This window comes from Mustela nivalis (assembly GCF_964662115.1).
Source record: "Mustela nivalis genome assembly, chromosome: 12".
NCBI lineage: Eukaryota > Metazoa > Chordata > Mammalia > Carnivora > Mustelidae > Mustela > Mustela nivalis.
The window spans coordinates 45,533,828-45,549,386 of NC_139031.1; the positions used below are offsets into that span (position 1 = coordinate 45,533,828).

The window sequence follows — 15,559 nt, forward strand, 5'->3', positions numbered from 1 at the left end:
TGTTAAGATCTTCCAGATATGCCTAGACAAGATAAATGCCTCAAGCTACAAGACTGTAAGACTGCGAAACCTAGGGATGGTGAATCAAAATTTTAAAAGTGTAATCATAAAGTGAAATCTTTTTGTAGGCTTAAAAGAATAGTTTTTATAAGTAAAGGAAGAAGAAAGTGAAATGGACAGATATTTAAGGATACCTTAAAAAAAGAGAGAGAGAGATAATGGGGCATTTAAAGTGATATTTAAAAAGTGAATACAATTCACTAGAAGCCAAAATAAGGTGTTACTGCAATTTACGATAGGCCACCGTCCTCTATACTTGGCTTAATTTCTGACGATCAAGAACAAAAAGCTGGTTTTGGTGAATGCTGGAAACCTCAGTTCTACAATTCACTTTCACATTTCAAAAAACCAAAACTTTCCAAAATATATTGTTCTATGGTGAGAGAGAGGAAGTGAAGTTGCATAAAAGGGAGAACAATTTGAAATAATTGTATGTAGTTTTATTTCCCGTTTTTGAAATTGCTTTTTATATCGAAATTCACTCCAGCAATTTCAAAAAAGACAAATGACACCAAATCATTTAGTCACAAAAGAATTTCTACTTATTGTGTATTCTTTAGGTAATTCTAGTGGAACTCGACTTTAAATTAGTCATGCAAGTAAATCTCGACATTCTGGCCTTTTGCAAAGGCCAAAAGAAATTTAGAATATTCCAGGAAAAAAAATATTAGTCTGTATTTAAGTAAGAACCTTAACCACTGCCAAAAGTCTAAGTCACTACCCTAATAACAGCATTGGGTAAATCTGATATGCTATTAGCAATAGTTTGAGAATTCTAAGTTCCTTATGTTAGCAGTCTCTATTTTTTAAAAATAATTTTACCATATATTTACTGATTGCCCACTGCTGCTTGGCACTAGGTTCAATGCTAGGGAAGGCCATGCAGTTATGACTGATGAAGTTTCTGGAACTTGTATTCCCCTGGAGGGAGATGTATAGGTGACAAGCAAACAATTAAATGTGGGAGAAATTATATTAGGTAGTGTATTAGGTACTACAAACAAAATAAACAGGATGACATGACAAAGAGCTGATGGTTGGAAGATATTATTTATTTATTTGCTTGTTTGTTTGTTTGTATTTTTTTTAAAGATTTTATTTATTTATTTGATAGAGAGAGATCACAAGTAGGCAAAGAGGCAGGCAGACAGAGAGAGGGAAGCAGGCTCCCTGCTGAGCAGAGAGCCTGATGTTGGGCTCGATCCCAGGATCCCGAGATCATGACCTGAGCTGAAGGCAGAGGCTTAACCCACTGAGCCACCCAGGTGCCCCAGTTTGTTTGTTTATTTTCTACCATTCAGACTGTGTCCTCCTCCTCTTACTCCCCCAGAGGAGGAGAAAAGCAATCATTCAATGGCAATGGGCAGTTGTGGAAAGAAGCCCTCAAGTCAGCTTCACGCTCAGAAGAGAGCACTGCTCACCATGGAGATGCTAATTTTTATGGGGTTCGGGGAAGGCTTTGTTATTAGGTGTCCTTTGGTCTGAAACCTGGACATGCAGAAAACACTGGAGAATTCCAGGGAAAGAGCAGATCTGAAGATTCTACAAGAGCAACGCTGTGGTTTGTTTGATGAATGGGAGCAGAGGCTGGTGGGGCTGTGCTCTGAGAAGAACGATACAGACAGGGAAGTGACAGACAAAGGAGCCCCCATCAGGGCTCACTGGCAGAGCAAGAAGTTTTGCTTTTATTCTAAGAGTGACAGGAAGCTGTTGAAGCTGTTAGATTTATATTTAATAATGTTGGCTCCTGTTTGGTGAATGGTGTATGTGTGTGTGTGTGTGTGTGTGTGTGTGTGTGTGTGTGTGTGTGTGTGTGTGTGTGTTGTGTGTGTATGCGCACGTGCGCGGATGTGGGCTGCAGGGAGAGTGCCAGTGGTGGAAATGGGGAGATGAGGCAGGAGGCAGTTGACCAGCAACAATCCAAGCAAGAAATGAGCAGAACCCAAACCACATGGCTGTCGTGGAGAAGGAGGAAGTAGGCAAGTGCAAGTGCAAGACACAGTTGGAGGTAAATCTGACAATCACTAGAGAAAAGGGTGAGGGCAGGAAGGGAGGGGTCCAGGTCCCTGAAGTTAGGTGCCAATTAATGGAGTGGGGGGTCCAGTTCTATTTTGAATGTTAGGTTACAGGTGGTGTGGGATGTTCACTTGAAGAGGTCAAGTAGGCAGATGGAGCAAGATGTCGGGTCCAGGGGAGAGGGTTTAGCTAGAGGTACACATTTGGGGGTCAACAGTCACAGGTCCTGCCAGACTACCTGGGCACAGATTCGGTAATTAATGAATTGCTTACGAAATGACTGACTGAGAATTGTCAGACGGGCAAGAGAGAATTTTGCTACTGGAAGATGTTTTGAATTTCTTGGCAAGGAGTGCTCAGGAAATGCTAGCAGAGCGCCAGGTGCTGTGGCTGCTCGATAAATATTAATTTACAGAGATGAATCTCAAGAAAGCAATGAACTGTTATTTCACGAACTGACCATGCCTGTCTTGATTGGCACCAGGGCTGTTGTTCAACTGCTTGTACCCTCTGTTCCTCATCCTCAACATCTTTTCTCCTGGCGATTTAATTCCTGACCCAGGCATCTTGCTTTGTTGTTGATCCTTTTTGGCTCTCGCATTCAGAGAACACCATCATTGTTCTGAGTCCATCCCTGATGAGCATCTCAGAGCCTCCCCTTCGCAGGTTTCTGAATCTGCCTTGAATCATGAACTCTGAGTACCTATTATGTGCCAAGCACTCTTCTACACACTTGACACATATATGTCATTTACAGCACTCTGTCAAGTAGATACCGGCCCTTGGAGTAGAGGAGACCTTCACCTCCCTGAGAAAGTGAGTGCTTGGCTTTAAGATAGGTAAGTTAGAAAGTGGGAGAGCACAGGTTCAGAACAGGTCCAGCTGACCCTGTAGCTGGGCTCCCCTGCCTGGGTTGACAAAGCTCATTGAATTTTGCCTGCTGAATCAGGCTGTCCCCTCAAGCCACCTAATTCCCCAGCAAAGTCTATTAGGTGGTTGGTATCTGTTGATAGCTAGCCAGCGTTCAAGCCATGCTGGCCTGTGTCCTTCCCTTTGAGCAACAGTGTTCCATATCTCTGTAACAGCACTCACCTGGTGTCCTCCTGTGGGTCCTTATCACATTCAGTGGGAAGACCCTAACATGAGAGGGGCCCCTAGCCTGGGAGGTTATCAGTCATCAGAGAAACAAAAGAGATGGGGTATGTGAGTGACACAGCTACGCAGGCTGGCCGGCGACAGGACGGCTGGGAGCAGAGAGGCTGCAGACTAAGAAGGAGGGTACCGGGGATGTGGATAGAAGGAAAGCGTGGACACTTAAAAGCTGGCTAAGGGGTAAGACAACAAACACCAAAAAAAGCATTTACTCGTGGTTCAAAAGAAATAGCCCGTACGGCATTATGTAATGCGTTGATAGAGCTTCAGTCTCTCTGGCCACATATGCCAACTGAGGGCTTCCTAACTTCATTAGGCACACCCCCCGAGCAGGCAGGTGTGGTACAAGGCAGAGACATCTGCTCAAACAAGGCCTGTAGCAGAAGCAGCGGTTTCGAGGCATCCAAGAGGAGGCTGTGCCTTCCCTTAAAGGAGGCCAAGTCCAGGGAGGCCAAGCCACGCAGGCAGGAATTCCTCCCAGTTAACACGGCACTGGAAGATGAAGGGAGCTGAACCTGCTCCTGCTGGCACCCATCTAAAGGACACCTGTTCCGCCAACACACGGGACCCTTTATCGCTTGACACCTGCCTGGCTGGCTGGGCCCCATGCCGCCTGCAGAGGAAATGGAGCTGGTGAATATCCATTTTGTGCGAGGTTTCCTAGTAGAAATGGGATGTGGAATTTCTAGAGGCCAGTAACGTAGGAGTCCAGCATCAACCGGATCCCTACCCATGAATCAAACCAACAAAGGCGAAAAGTTGGTTACAAAGACAGACAAGAGGGAGACAAAGCTACACATGCACTATGTTCTTTAGTTCTACTAGATGGGGATGGCTTGTGGCACGTGGCTCTGCTTTGCTAAGATGTCTGTGGCATTGCCTTCCGATGCAAGGGCAACAGTAAAGAGATTTGTCGTCCCTTCAGATCCCCCTGGATGTCTGAGGAGTTTCAACTGAACCCTATGAAGTGCTTCTGTGAAGCCAACCTACATCTACCCATCTCCACTGCCAACATTCAGTCTGGCTTAGAGGACAAGCGACATGGTGCCAAAGATTTTGAGAAGTAAAGAAGTGCACCCTCTCTCTTACATGTACAGACACGTACACAGGTGTGCACGTGCAGAGCTAAAATAGTAGCTCTATCTTTAATTACATACATCACGATTTTGTTCTCTTTTGAGTTTACACTCAAAAGTATCAATTGCCTCGTTCTTTGCTGTATTCCTAACACCTAGACCAAAGTCAGAACACAGTAGGCTTTCCATATATACTTGTTGAATAAATGAACAAATGGCTATTTACTGTCCACCTACGTTTTAAATTCTGGTACCCAACTTTGCCTGGAAACTCTTTATTAATGGCCCTAGGAAAAGTCCTTAGTGATGTTCTAGTTTTACAAACATTCTTTTCCCAGAGACATTTGAATTCCCTTAACTTCCTGCATGGGCTTTATTTTTTCTCTTGGAGAAATACTAGATGTAAAATAGTATTAAAGGAATTTTTTGTTTAAGGATTTACTTAAGGGAGTGAGAGCATGAGCGTGTACAGGGCAGTGGGGCTGGGGGGACAGGCAGAGGGAGAGACTCTCAAGTGGACTCCATACTGAGTGTGGATCACCATGCAGGGCTCAGTCTCACAACCCTCAGATCATGACCTGAGCTGAAACAGAGCTGGATGCTTAACTGACTGAGCTATCCAGATGCCCCAGGATTGAAAGAATTTTTTAAAAAAGATTTTATTTATTTATTTGACAGAAAGAGATCACAAGTCGGCAAGGGTGGTGGGGGAACAGGCTCCCTGCTGAGCAGAGATCCAGATGCAGGGCTCTATCCCAGGACCCTGAGATTATGACCTTAACTGAAGGCAGAGGCTTAACCCACTGAACCATCCAGGTGCCCCTAAAATAATTTTTAACAATTTATTTCTTACATATCCCCTTACTCTATTCCAAACATCTTATTAAATATTTTGTCTTTATCCTATTCTTTCCTTATTTAGCTATTACTGAATAACCAAAGGACAAAAGTCATCAGGGTTGGTGGCAGAACAAGATAAAACTACCAGATAAGGAGTGGACCTCATCCTGGATTTTTCCTTAGGGATCAGATGGTTTCTCTTCTCAAGCCATATTTTTGGGATAGGAATGTCTACTCTGTGTCAATATTCAGATTACTTGATGAATTTCAGTGACTTTCAACAGAAGTAAACTTTTCTATAGAAACATTTATTACACAGTGATAAGTTGTCTCTGCGTGTGGGCATGTGTGTATCTTTGAGGAGGCAGGTTCAAAACCAGATTCCCGTCAAGTCTGGTAGCCAGAAAGTACTGATGTTCAAGGCTGAATCTCAAGAGGGTTGGAGTTGGAGCCTTTTCCTCCTGGTAAAGCAGATGTGACACTTTAAAAGGCATCTGCTACTCTATATTTAATCTAAGTCAAAATATGAAAAATAAGCAAGGACCCAAGGACCTTTGTTTGAAGGATGTTAGTTTGACTATTACAGAAACTGATGGGCATAAAAATAGAAAATAGAGCCTTAGTCCTGTCTTTCAATCTTGCCAGCATCCCAGATGATAAAAGAACTGATTAGGTGAGGGACTACTGGGGAAAGTTCTCTGGGCTGGTAAGCATTTTTATGAGTCAATATATTTTTAAGCTCATCTCCAAGAATTAATAAACAGTCACTTTTCTCATAGGGATTTTTTTTAATGTCAAGTAAATGTGAAAGGGCATAAAGATGTGTTAAATATAAGTGTTGAGAGTACCCAGATATTTATTATTCTGTGTTCTCTCTGTTGGAAGCATTCCATAAGAAAAAAATGATGACAGAATCAAAACAGCAGAAACAAGGGAAACAACCAAAATACATGTGTGTGTGCGGGGGGTGGGGGGTGTTAGAGAAGGAGGCTTAATTGCCTCTGCAATGTTTAAAAACATGAGACCTCTGATTTGAAGTGAGTTGGTGAATATTTTTAAAAGTCATACCTGATTCCAAAGTATAGATGATTCAGGCATTAAATCTGGTGACACACGAACAAACATTAATGCAAACCAACTCCCAGGAAACCCAAAAGCCCTCCGATACCAACACAGCACTGAAAATTCATCATATTTAACAAGGTGTGTCAGAAATAGCTGAGTACTGACCTCCCCAGCACAAATGATCCTCTTGGGACGAGGGGCCTCTTGCTGTAACTGATATACTGCCAAAAGAAAGAAAGAAAGAAAAAGATAATTATGATTAGAAAACTACCACATATACCAAGATGTCTTCAAATAGTCCCACCTAAGTGCCTCTGAAGAACAGCAAAAATTTCAAATAAAAAAAAACAAAGAGGATACAGGCACAGCTTTAGACTGAATAAAGTCAGCTCATTTATATGGAAATTAGTTACCATGCATGTAAACTGGCAAAATTGATTTTTTTATTCTTTTACAAGGCCAATTTAGTTTCATAATTGTTACTGGCATTGTTCATTTTATGGCTTTCTTGGAAGGTAGGATTAAAATTCTTTGGACTATTTTGGAATTCTACCTGCCAGGACCAAAGCAGTAAGACCATTAAAGAGGATTCCTGGGGCACCTGGGTGGCTCAGTGGGTTAAGCCGCTGCCTTCGGCTCAGGTCATGATCTCAGGGTCCTGGGATCGAGTCCCGCATCGGGCTCTCTGCTCAGCAGGGAGCCTGCTTCCCTATCTCTCTCTCTCTCTCTGGCTGCCTCTCCGTCTACTTGTGATTTCTCTCTGTCAAATCAATAAATAAAATCTTTAAAAAAAAAAAAAAAGAGGATTCCTGAATTGAAATGCTCATGTCTCCTGATAAATCAGGAAAGACTGGTGTTAGCAGAGGGGTGCCATTTTCTGAAATGTTACAGTTATGTACCAAGACACCGCTGATTGTGTGAGTGAGGGAAACCCCAAGCCCTTGCTCTTTTCATGAGTTCCATTTTTTGGTGCCTATCACCATGCATTCTCATCTCTGTGACTGGATCCCACCCACTGGCATTCCTCTTTCTTGGGCCCCTTAATATCTTAACTCTCTTATATCCTGCTTTTTAAAAAAATTTTTTTAAAAGATTTTATTTGTTTGACACAGAGAAAGAGAGAGACAGAGAGAGCGCGCGCACAAGCAGGGGTAGCAGCAGAGAGAGAGAGGGATAAGCAGGCTTCCCACTGAGCAGGGGGCCCAATGCAGGGCTCAATCCCAGGAATGCCCAACCAACTGAGCCACCCAGGAGCCCCTTTTACCCTGCTTTAAAGACAGACTTTTAGGCCTGGACATGGAGGTAATTGTATATAAAAATAAAATTTATTGGCCTATTATGTGTGCTTTTTGGGACTCCAACGAGTGATTTTCTACTGCTCAGCTAGTCTGGTTATTTCTCTTAGAGGTAAGCCAACCTCTGCTGGTACCTGTGAGTTCTACCTCTTTGAAAACCAAGCTGATGTTATCTTTACCATCTTGAAGAAAGAAGAATTCACTTAAGATGGCATAAATCTGTGAAAAGTTAAAATTCAATCATATAAAATATTTCTAGTAAAGATAGTAACATAAGCAAAAATTTCTGATTCATTTTAGGTCTAAAAATAAAAAAATAATGAAGTGAAATACATATGGTCATGTAGAAACAGGGCTGGAAATGATGGGATGTATTTCGTAAGTATAGCTTCTCAATGCCTTAGCTCAACATGGTTATTTTCTTACCTAATTAAGTATAAACTGCCCAGCTTCCACACAGAGGAGAAACCATCTAATCCTCTTGTAGATGTTTTAATGTGCCACATTTCTAAGTTGTGTTGCCCACACTAATGACGATGCCTGTGCCACTTTACAATAATTGTACCCACGTATGGCAGGTAGAGACAGAGAAGGCTTCTTGTCAAAGAGGAAACATGAGGAAGAATTGGCCAAAGAAAGAGAAACAATTGTGGGTGTCCCACCAACCATCCCAATAGTGCCCATGCTCTCCTTAAATCAGGAGAGAGGCTGCATGGAACCCTTTCAACCTCTTGAATCAGTCCCAACACCTATTAACTGCTTTTCCTTAGTGTTGCTATTAAGGACTGTCATGAGACCCCAAAAAACCAGCTCCTAAAATTGCAGACTGTTCCAGACAAGGTGAATTACAGAACCCACATCCAGAGAATCCTGCCCCCCCTCTTCTCTTCTCATCACCAATGCCTTGTGAAGCAACAGTTATATGTGGGGGTAGGCTGGATGTCATTTTTAATGCCTCCCTTGGAGGTGACAAAGGAAGTACACGTGTTATAAGACAGAAGCATTTGTTGCTAAGTGTGCCTTTGCAATTCATATCAGCAAATATTTGAACATCTGCTACACACCAGTTACCACAGTCAGCATTATGTGGAGGCTTTTATGATGAATAGAGAGAAAGGGGGAAGAGAAGAGAACTAGTGTATCAAGTGCCTGTTGTGTGCCAGGAATAATATTTTATTGAATCTTCAGGAGAATGCAGGAAAAAGAATGTTGTGTTATTATCATTCTTATTTTTTAGATGAGGAAACAAGTACAGGAAAGTTAAATATCTGCTCTGAGGCATCCACGCATCCTTTTGAGTCCAGAGCCCTCCTTATTTTTCTGTGCCTCAGGGCCTTTGCCCTTGCTATTGCCTCCACTTGGATTGCTCTTTCCCAAGAGAGCCATGTGGCTCCCTCTCTTCCTTTATTTAGGGCTTCCCTGACACTGTCTTATGTTTCTTCACAGTACTCATCACTATCAACATATTTTGTTTATTTTGTGTTCATCTCCCTTAGCCAAAGTGTAAGCTTTTTGAGGACAGAGGCTTTGTTAGATCCACTGTGGCACTTTCAGCACCTAGAACAGTGCTTGGCACAGGGTAGATGCTTGATTCTGTATCTGGTGAACAAATGGACCATATCCAATGACTCATGGGTCACAAACCATGTCTTCAAGGAGATTCTGACCCAATGAGAGAGACTTGTGTAGAGAAACAAAACCAGGATGGACCAAATGTTTTAATGAAGGGGAGAGGAGAAAGTGGTTCTTTTTATTCAGGTGGCCAGATAGCTTCCCAAGGGGAGAAGCATAGAGCTCTTCTTGAAGCATTAGAGGGGTTTCTGCACATAGAGAGGAGAAGGCAGTTCCAGGTGAAGACAGAGCCCCAACAGGGAAAGAGGATGGTATGTTTATTGATCAGTAAGGGTCCAGCATGGTTGTTCCATCAAGATGGGCAGATGTAGGACGAGGTCACAGAAAGCTAAATTCTGCAGCTCATGCCCAAGGAGCATGGATGATCTTCTGTCTGCAGGGAGGAGGCGGTGACATTTTTTGAGCAGGAAGATGACACGATCTGGTCTGTTTCAGAATAATAATAAGGATAAGACTATTCAGAATAACAGAAGCTGCCATTTTGTGGACACCTACTATGTGCCAAACACCTTATCTACATCTTCTCATTTAATCTTTCTGACAAACTTCCAGGGTAACTATTATTCTGCCCTGACTAATAAAAGTAGTGGAGATGCCAAGCTTTGAAGAAGCTCAAGGTCATACAAATAACATGATGAAATCGAGGTTGAAAGCCTGATTTCCCAGATTCCAAGGTGTGTATTTTTCAGCCTTCCAGTAGTTCCCTAAATGACTTGCCAGAGTTCCCACTCAGGCAGCTGAGAGGTCCTGTGTGGGACTGGGCTGCTCGCTGGCAGTGTTCACTCGGACAGTCTGATGAAAAGCCCTCCAATATTTTTTTTTTATAAAGCTCTATGGAGATTCTAATGCTCAGCAGCCAGAAGTGGGGCCATTGTGCTTTGCCTCGCTGAAGGAAGGATCAAGGGAGGAGCCTTGGAGGCAGGGAACCAGGAGAGAACAGTATTTTAGTTGTACATCAAGGAGATGTTAAGACAACACTGGTGGAAACGTGGATAAGAAGGTGAGTTGGTTGTGGAGGAGAGGACAGGGCTCAATGAAAGATGAATGGAGGGAAGGATCTTGAAACAATGAGAGATGGAGAAGCCATATACAATCAAAGAGGATCCAGGTGAAGGAACATTCTGGACAGACTAAAGTCCATTGCCGCGTCCTCTGAGGACTCTCTCAGGTTTAGTAAAGAGCAACGCCATCGTTCGCTAGCCTCAGAAACAGTCTGATCTGGGGCAACTTTGAGGGGGTCCCTCGAAGCCTCTCGAGCCAGAGACGCCAGGTCTCCTTCCTTGTCCGTGGGCAGCACACATCATCGACTGACTGCCGTTTCTCAGTGAGCAGGTCTCAGGAACCGATCTGTTTGCTGCAGCTCTAAGCGACAGCATTTGGCAACTAGGCACAGAAGCTGTTGACCATCTGGATTATGTGTCTCCATAAAGATAATGAGACGGCAACCAACGGCAATGGTAGCCATATAAAAAAATGGGCCCTAAATCCTATCTTAGCTTCGAGTGAGAGTCTTAGTCCCTCCTTTTCCAGGTTAGCTATAACAAAACCACTGTCCACGAAAAAAAAAAAAAAAAAAAACAACCCTCTGAGGCACATTTAATACAAACTGGAACATGTCACATAATCTGAAAGTGTCACTTCTTGAGTTTTTGTTGTTGTTTTTGTTCAACAAACATATTTCACAAGCAAAATGCAATACTCTATGTCACTTCTTGGGGGGTTCTGTGGGCTAAGAGGTGATAGGATGGAATTTGCTGCTGTAGCAATGTTCCAAATGTGTTCCAGGCACTCCCCAGCCCTGGTTGCTCTAGAGCACACGATTAATTCTTAGCTCTGGAATGAGCTGTTGGGCAGAGGGTATGGTCACTGGGGAATGTGGAGGTAGAGGAGCTCTTGCTCCCCAAGCAACCTGAAGCACACTGAGAAGCCCAGAGCTCATGGAAAGAAGGTTTTATTTTGTTTTCAAAAAGAAAACTGGGTGCACTCTCCTCTGACAATAATCAGCCCCTCTTCCTGTGGATGCCAAGTGAAAGCTCGTTGCCTGGGTGATGCGGGAGCTCAGTCCACACCCACAGTTCCTGAAAGACCCTTCAGGAATGGCCTCTTCAGCCACTTCTTTCTAAAGAGGGGCATGCACACCCCGGAGCCCAAGCCAGCCATTGGACTGTGACACTGAGCCAGTACCCCCAGTTCACTGCCCATGTCTTTCCAGTCTTCATGGGAAAAGCTCTTGGGTGTGAGTGAGAATTAGTAAGTGTTTTGGAGGTCTTCTCCCCTGAACCCCACCTCCCACCTTCTCACTAACAGAGTGTCCAGTCTTAACGGGGACTGAGTCTCCTCTTGTCTAATGGCACTGTGAAAAACCGAAGTGTGAGGCCATGTAGCCTCAAGATGGTGGGTTTCAGGTGTAAGTGTGCGGAAGAAACACCTATAGCATGTGATAAATTGGAGATCCCCCCCCCATTCTTCTGATTCAGAAATCTTGGGGGGTGGGGCTAAGGATTTGTTATTATAAATATTCCCCCCAATGATTCTGATTCAGGGGGTCAGTGGAGAAGGGTTTTGAGGTTTTGAACTCCTCTCTAGAAAAACAGGCACAAGTTGTGACTGCTTGACCTACTGTCTGGGAAGGTCTCCTGGGAGGGCCGTCGGCCCCAGCATCTCTGTTTAATTGGCACTTGGCCTCTTAGAAAAGAAAAGCTTGCAGAGTATACCGAGGGTGGCTGACTTGTGAACTTCTCTGCTTAGGGCATACAGTTCATACAATTCTGGTTTAAAGTTTCGAATATGGCTTTATATATATATATATATATTAATTAATTTATTTATTTATTTAAGTGAACTTGAAGATAGCTTTTCTTTTACAATATTGAAACCAAAACTTTTTGGATGACTTCATCAATGTTTGGGGGTTTAGTCTTGAATATTAAGTACTAGCTGCAGATATATGATATTTGGGGGCAAGATTATTCTTTTGGAAACAACCCAGTGAGTGACAGCATTCAGCTCTAAGAAAGGGAGGGGACCAGAGAATTCAGGGAGTTGAAGAACCTCATGTGCTGTCGTGGCGCTCGGAGTCAAACCCCAGACTTATCCATCTCTTTGGCCTCGCAACTCTAAACACAGTGTTTGGCTTGGCAAAAACTTAGTATGTATTTGCTGAATGAGTGGTAAACGAATGAATGAACAGTCTACCTTAAATAAAATAGGAAGAGAGCTGATTTTAAGGTTCCTATTCCTCTATATATGTTTTTAAGATTTTATTTATTTATTTGAGAGAGAGCATGAGTGAGGAGAAGGTCAGAGGGAGAAGCAGACTCCCTGTGAAGCCGGGAACCCGACACGAGACTCAATCCCAGGACTCAGGGATCATGACCTAAGCCGAAGGCAGTCGTCCAATGAGCTGAGCCACCCAGGCATCCCTTCCTCTACATTTCTAAGCCAGACATTTGTAGTTGCCTCCCCAATGTCCATTTCCATCTTCCCCATTCCAACAGTTCTCAAAATTTTCCAGTTCCATATCTTATATAGGGTTGAATCCTGATTGGTTCAGGGCGGCAGCATATCACAACCCTTGGACCACAATGTTGGAATTAGCAAGGGATAAGATCAGTCAGCCCTGAGACTCAGTTCTAACACTTTGCTTAAACGATCAGGAAAGTAAACTGTCGATACTGGTAATCAAGAGCATTGTAATTAACATTAAACCCGAGAAAACCACTATTTAAAGTAGATTATCATCAAGCAGACTAATTTTCTTTTAGGAATAATCATAATTGGGATTCATGCCTCACAACTAGAATCTGATATCAAATAAGTCAAAGTTATGTCCAATAACAGGCAATAAAAGATAAGACATACCTAGACCCTTCTATAAAAATTCAAAATCATAATTCTCAGAATCAAGTCCTATAATATGGTAAAAATGTACTGCCTCCAGCAAATATATGAGAGATTTCAAAGTACCAAATAATCACTAAAGTTTGAAAAAAAAAGCATGTGATGGAAAAATGTGGCTTCCATAAGTGATACGTTAATGAGCTTGACATCAATATCTAAAATTGTCTTTCAAAGGATGGCTTGTGAACATTTCAAAGACAAGAGCTTGCTGAGTCCTGAGGTTCAAAATGGATTTAACAACCAGTTATTTCAAATAAAGCAAATTTCATACTCTGAAATTTTTTGGATGTTCAGTTCAGGAAAATCCTAGTTTTAGTATATTTGGATTTTAAAAAGTATCTCATGAAGCTTGGCAAGACCCTAAGATTCCTTCTCATATTAATCCTCCAAGACCCTATACAAATTTAAACCTCTTCTATAAAGACTTCTCTAATCCCAGGAGGTGGATGAATGCTATATTATTACTAAAAAGCCATTTGCATTTTAAATTAACTGGTTTATATCTGTCTCCCTTACAAAACTATAAACTGGAGAAAAGTATGGATCACAAGTTAGTCATTTTTTACTCCTAATACTATTCTAAAGACCAAATGAAAGGATGACCATCTTGGGAATAAGAGAGTAGCATGATCTTGGGAATAATATGGTCAGGTGAATTTTTAGGTGGCCCAGCACTGAAACTCAAATAATTTAGTGGTGCAGGACAGCCAAAAGAGAGTTCTTTCTCAGATGCTCTGAATGCCTTTAGGCAATGTGGTTTTGATGCCATGAATGGAACATCTGGTGGCATACTCCCTTCAGTTTTGGAATTAGGCATCACCAGAGGTCCTCAAATACAGTCAGGATGACACTTAGTCAGATGTAATAAAGAGTAATTTCATAAATGCTAATCAGTTTGTATTAAATGGCATTAACTATCCCTTCTGTGTCTGAAGTTTTATGATTTTAGAGCAAATTAAACACACGTGTACACACACACAACTTGGTGAGACCCCCAAATCAAACTTAAAACCAATACACAAGCGTGAAATTGACATTGTAAACATGTAATTAGCCATTTGTTTCCTACCTTCCTCAGGACACAGAAGCCCTTTTAAGAGATATATTGGGTGGCCCAAGGCCTCTTAGCGAAAGGCAAAATGAATCTGAGCCAATGCCATCTTTTTGCTTCAGTAGAGCTCTCTGCGGTGGCACTCACTCAACAAATATTTATTGGCTATTTAATGTACGCAAGGCTGTGTGCAAAGTGGTGTGCAAAGCACAGTGAGTCATAGAACACCCAAGCCTCTCACTATGGATATTTTGTTGATTTACTGTCAGAGCTCTTCACACTCCATTAGGAAACAAACAAACAAAAACATCCAATTACTAAGTCATTAGCGCTGCCTTTTAAAATGGAAGATCAGAATGCAGAACATTAGATTGGAAGGGCCCTCAGAGACCCAGCACAACCCCTTTATTTCACAGATGGAAGAACAGACTCATGTAATAAGAATGAGGTTCTTCTATATATGCTGACGTGGGAAGATAAAAGCAAAGTATTTGTGAAGTGAAATAAGCAAGTTGAAGGACACCAAGTACTGCATAAACCCTTTTTTTTTTTTTTTCAAAAGGGCACAACTGCAAAAATACCTTCATATAACGCATGTGTCTTTTGAACACTTGGAAGGCTATGCCTTCCAAAACTGACAGAGGTCAGCCCTGGGTAAGCAGGACAGAGATGCGGAATCCAGGATGGGGGCTGGTTGGTCAACCCTGAAACATTTCACTCTCAGCTTTGTGTATTTTGTAATGTTTCTCTTGTATGAAGCTTTGTATTGCTTTTGTAACACATATGTACATGAGCGAGTATAGGTATATATGCGTGTCTGTGTGAATATATATATTTATGTATACAATTTTAAGTGGAGGGCCAAATGGGTGGCTCAGTCGGTTAAGCATTCAACTCTTGGTTTCAGCTCAGGTCATGACCTCACAGTTCCTGGGACTGAGCCCCATGTAGGGCTCTATGCTCCGTTGGAAGTCCACCTGGGGATTCTGTCCCTCTACCGCCCCCTCCCCCCATTTGCACTGGTGTGCATGGTCTCTCTCTCTCTCTCTCAAATAAATAAATAAATCTTTTAAAAAATTTAAGTGGAAGGAAAAACATCTTGAAAACTTGCAGGCTGTGGGTCAGGCTTGCTTCTGGGTTCCACTCTGCATGCCAGTCCAATGGACTCAGAAATGCAGACCATATGTCAAGTTACTGAACCTCCCTGAGCTGTGGTTTCCTTGTATGTGGCCACCGTCGCTTAGGGCTGCGGTGAGAATTTGAGAGCTCAGACACACAGATGGCACAGCGGCTGGCACGGGGCAGGTCTCACGGGTGGGAGAAACAATGGTAACATCGATAACGATGGTACTAATTACTCTTATGATTGCTGTCCAGACCCAGAGCCTGAACAAGAACACGTGTCCCCTGGCTGTCAGCACAGCGGGTTTCCCACCTACCCCACTCCTTCCCTCTCTTGCTCTTAGAGAATG

The 15,559-nt window shown here is 42.6% G+C and overlaps 1 protein-coding gene across 1 annotated transcript in view; it reads right to left on the reverse strand.

Moving 5' to 3' along the window:
- The window catches only part of CHN2 (chimerin 2), a 290,676-nt gene that overhangs the window by 125,228 nt on the left and 149,889 nt on the right, over nt 1–15,559 (reverse strand). The window contains exon 3 of the mRNA XM_082692873.1: nt 6,375–6,430. Within this exon, the coding sequence (XP_082548999.1) occupies nt 6,375–6,430 (56 nt within the window). The remainder of the gene's footprint in view (nt 1–6,374; nt 6,431–15,559) is intronic.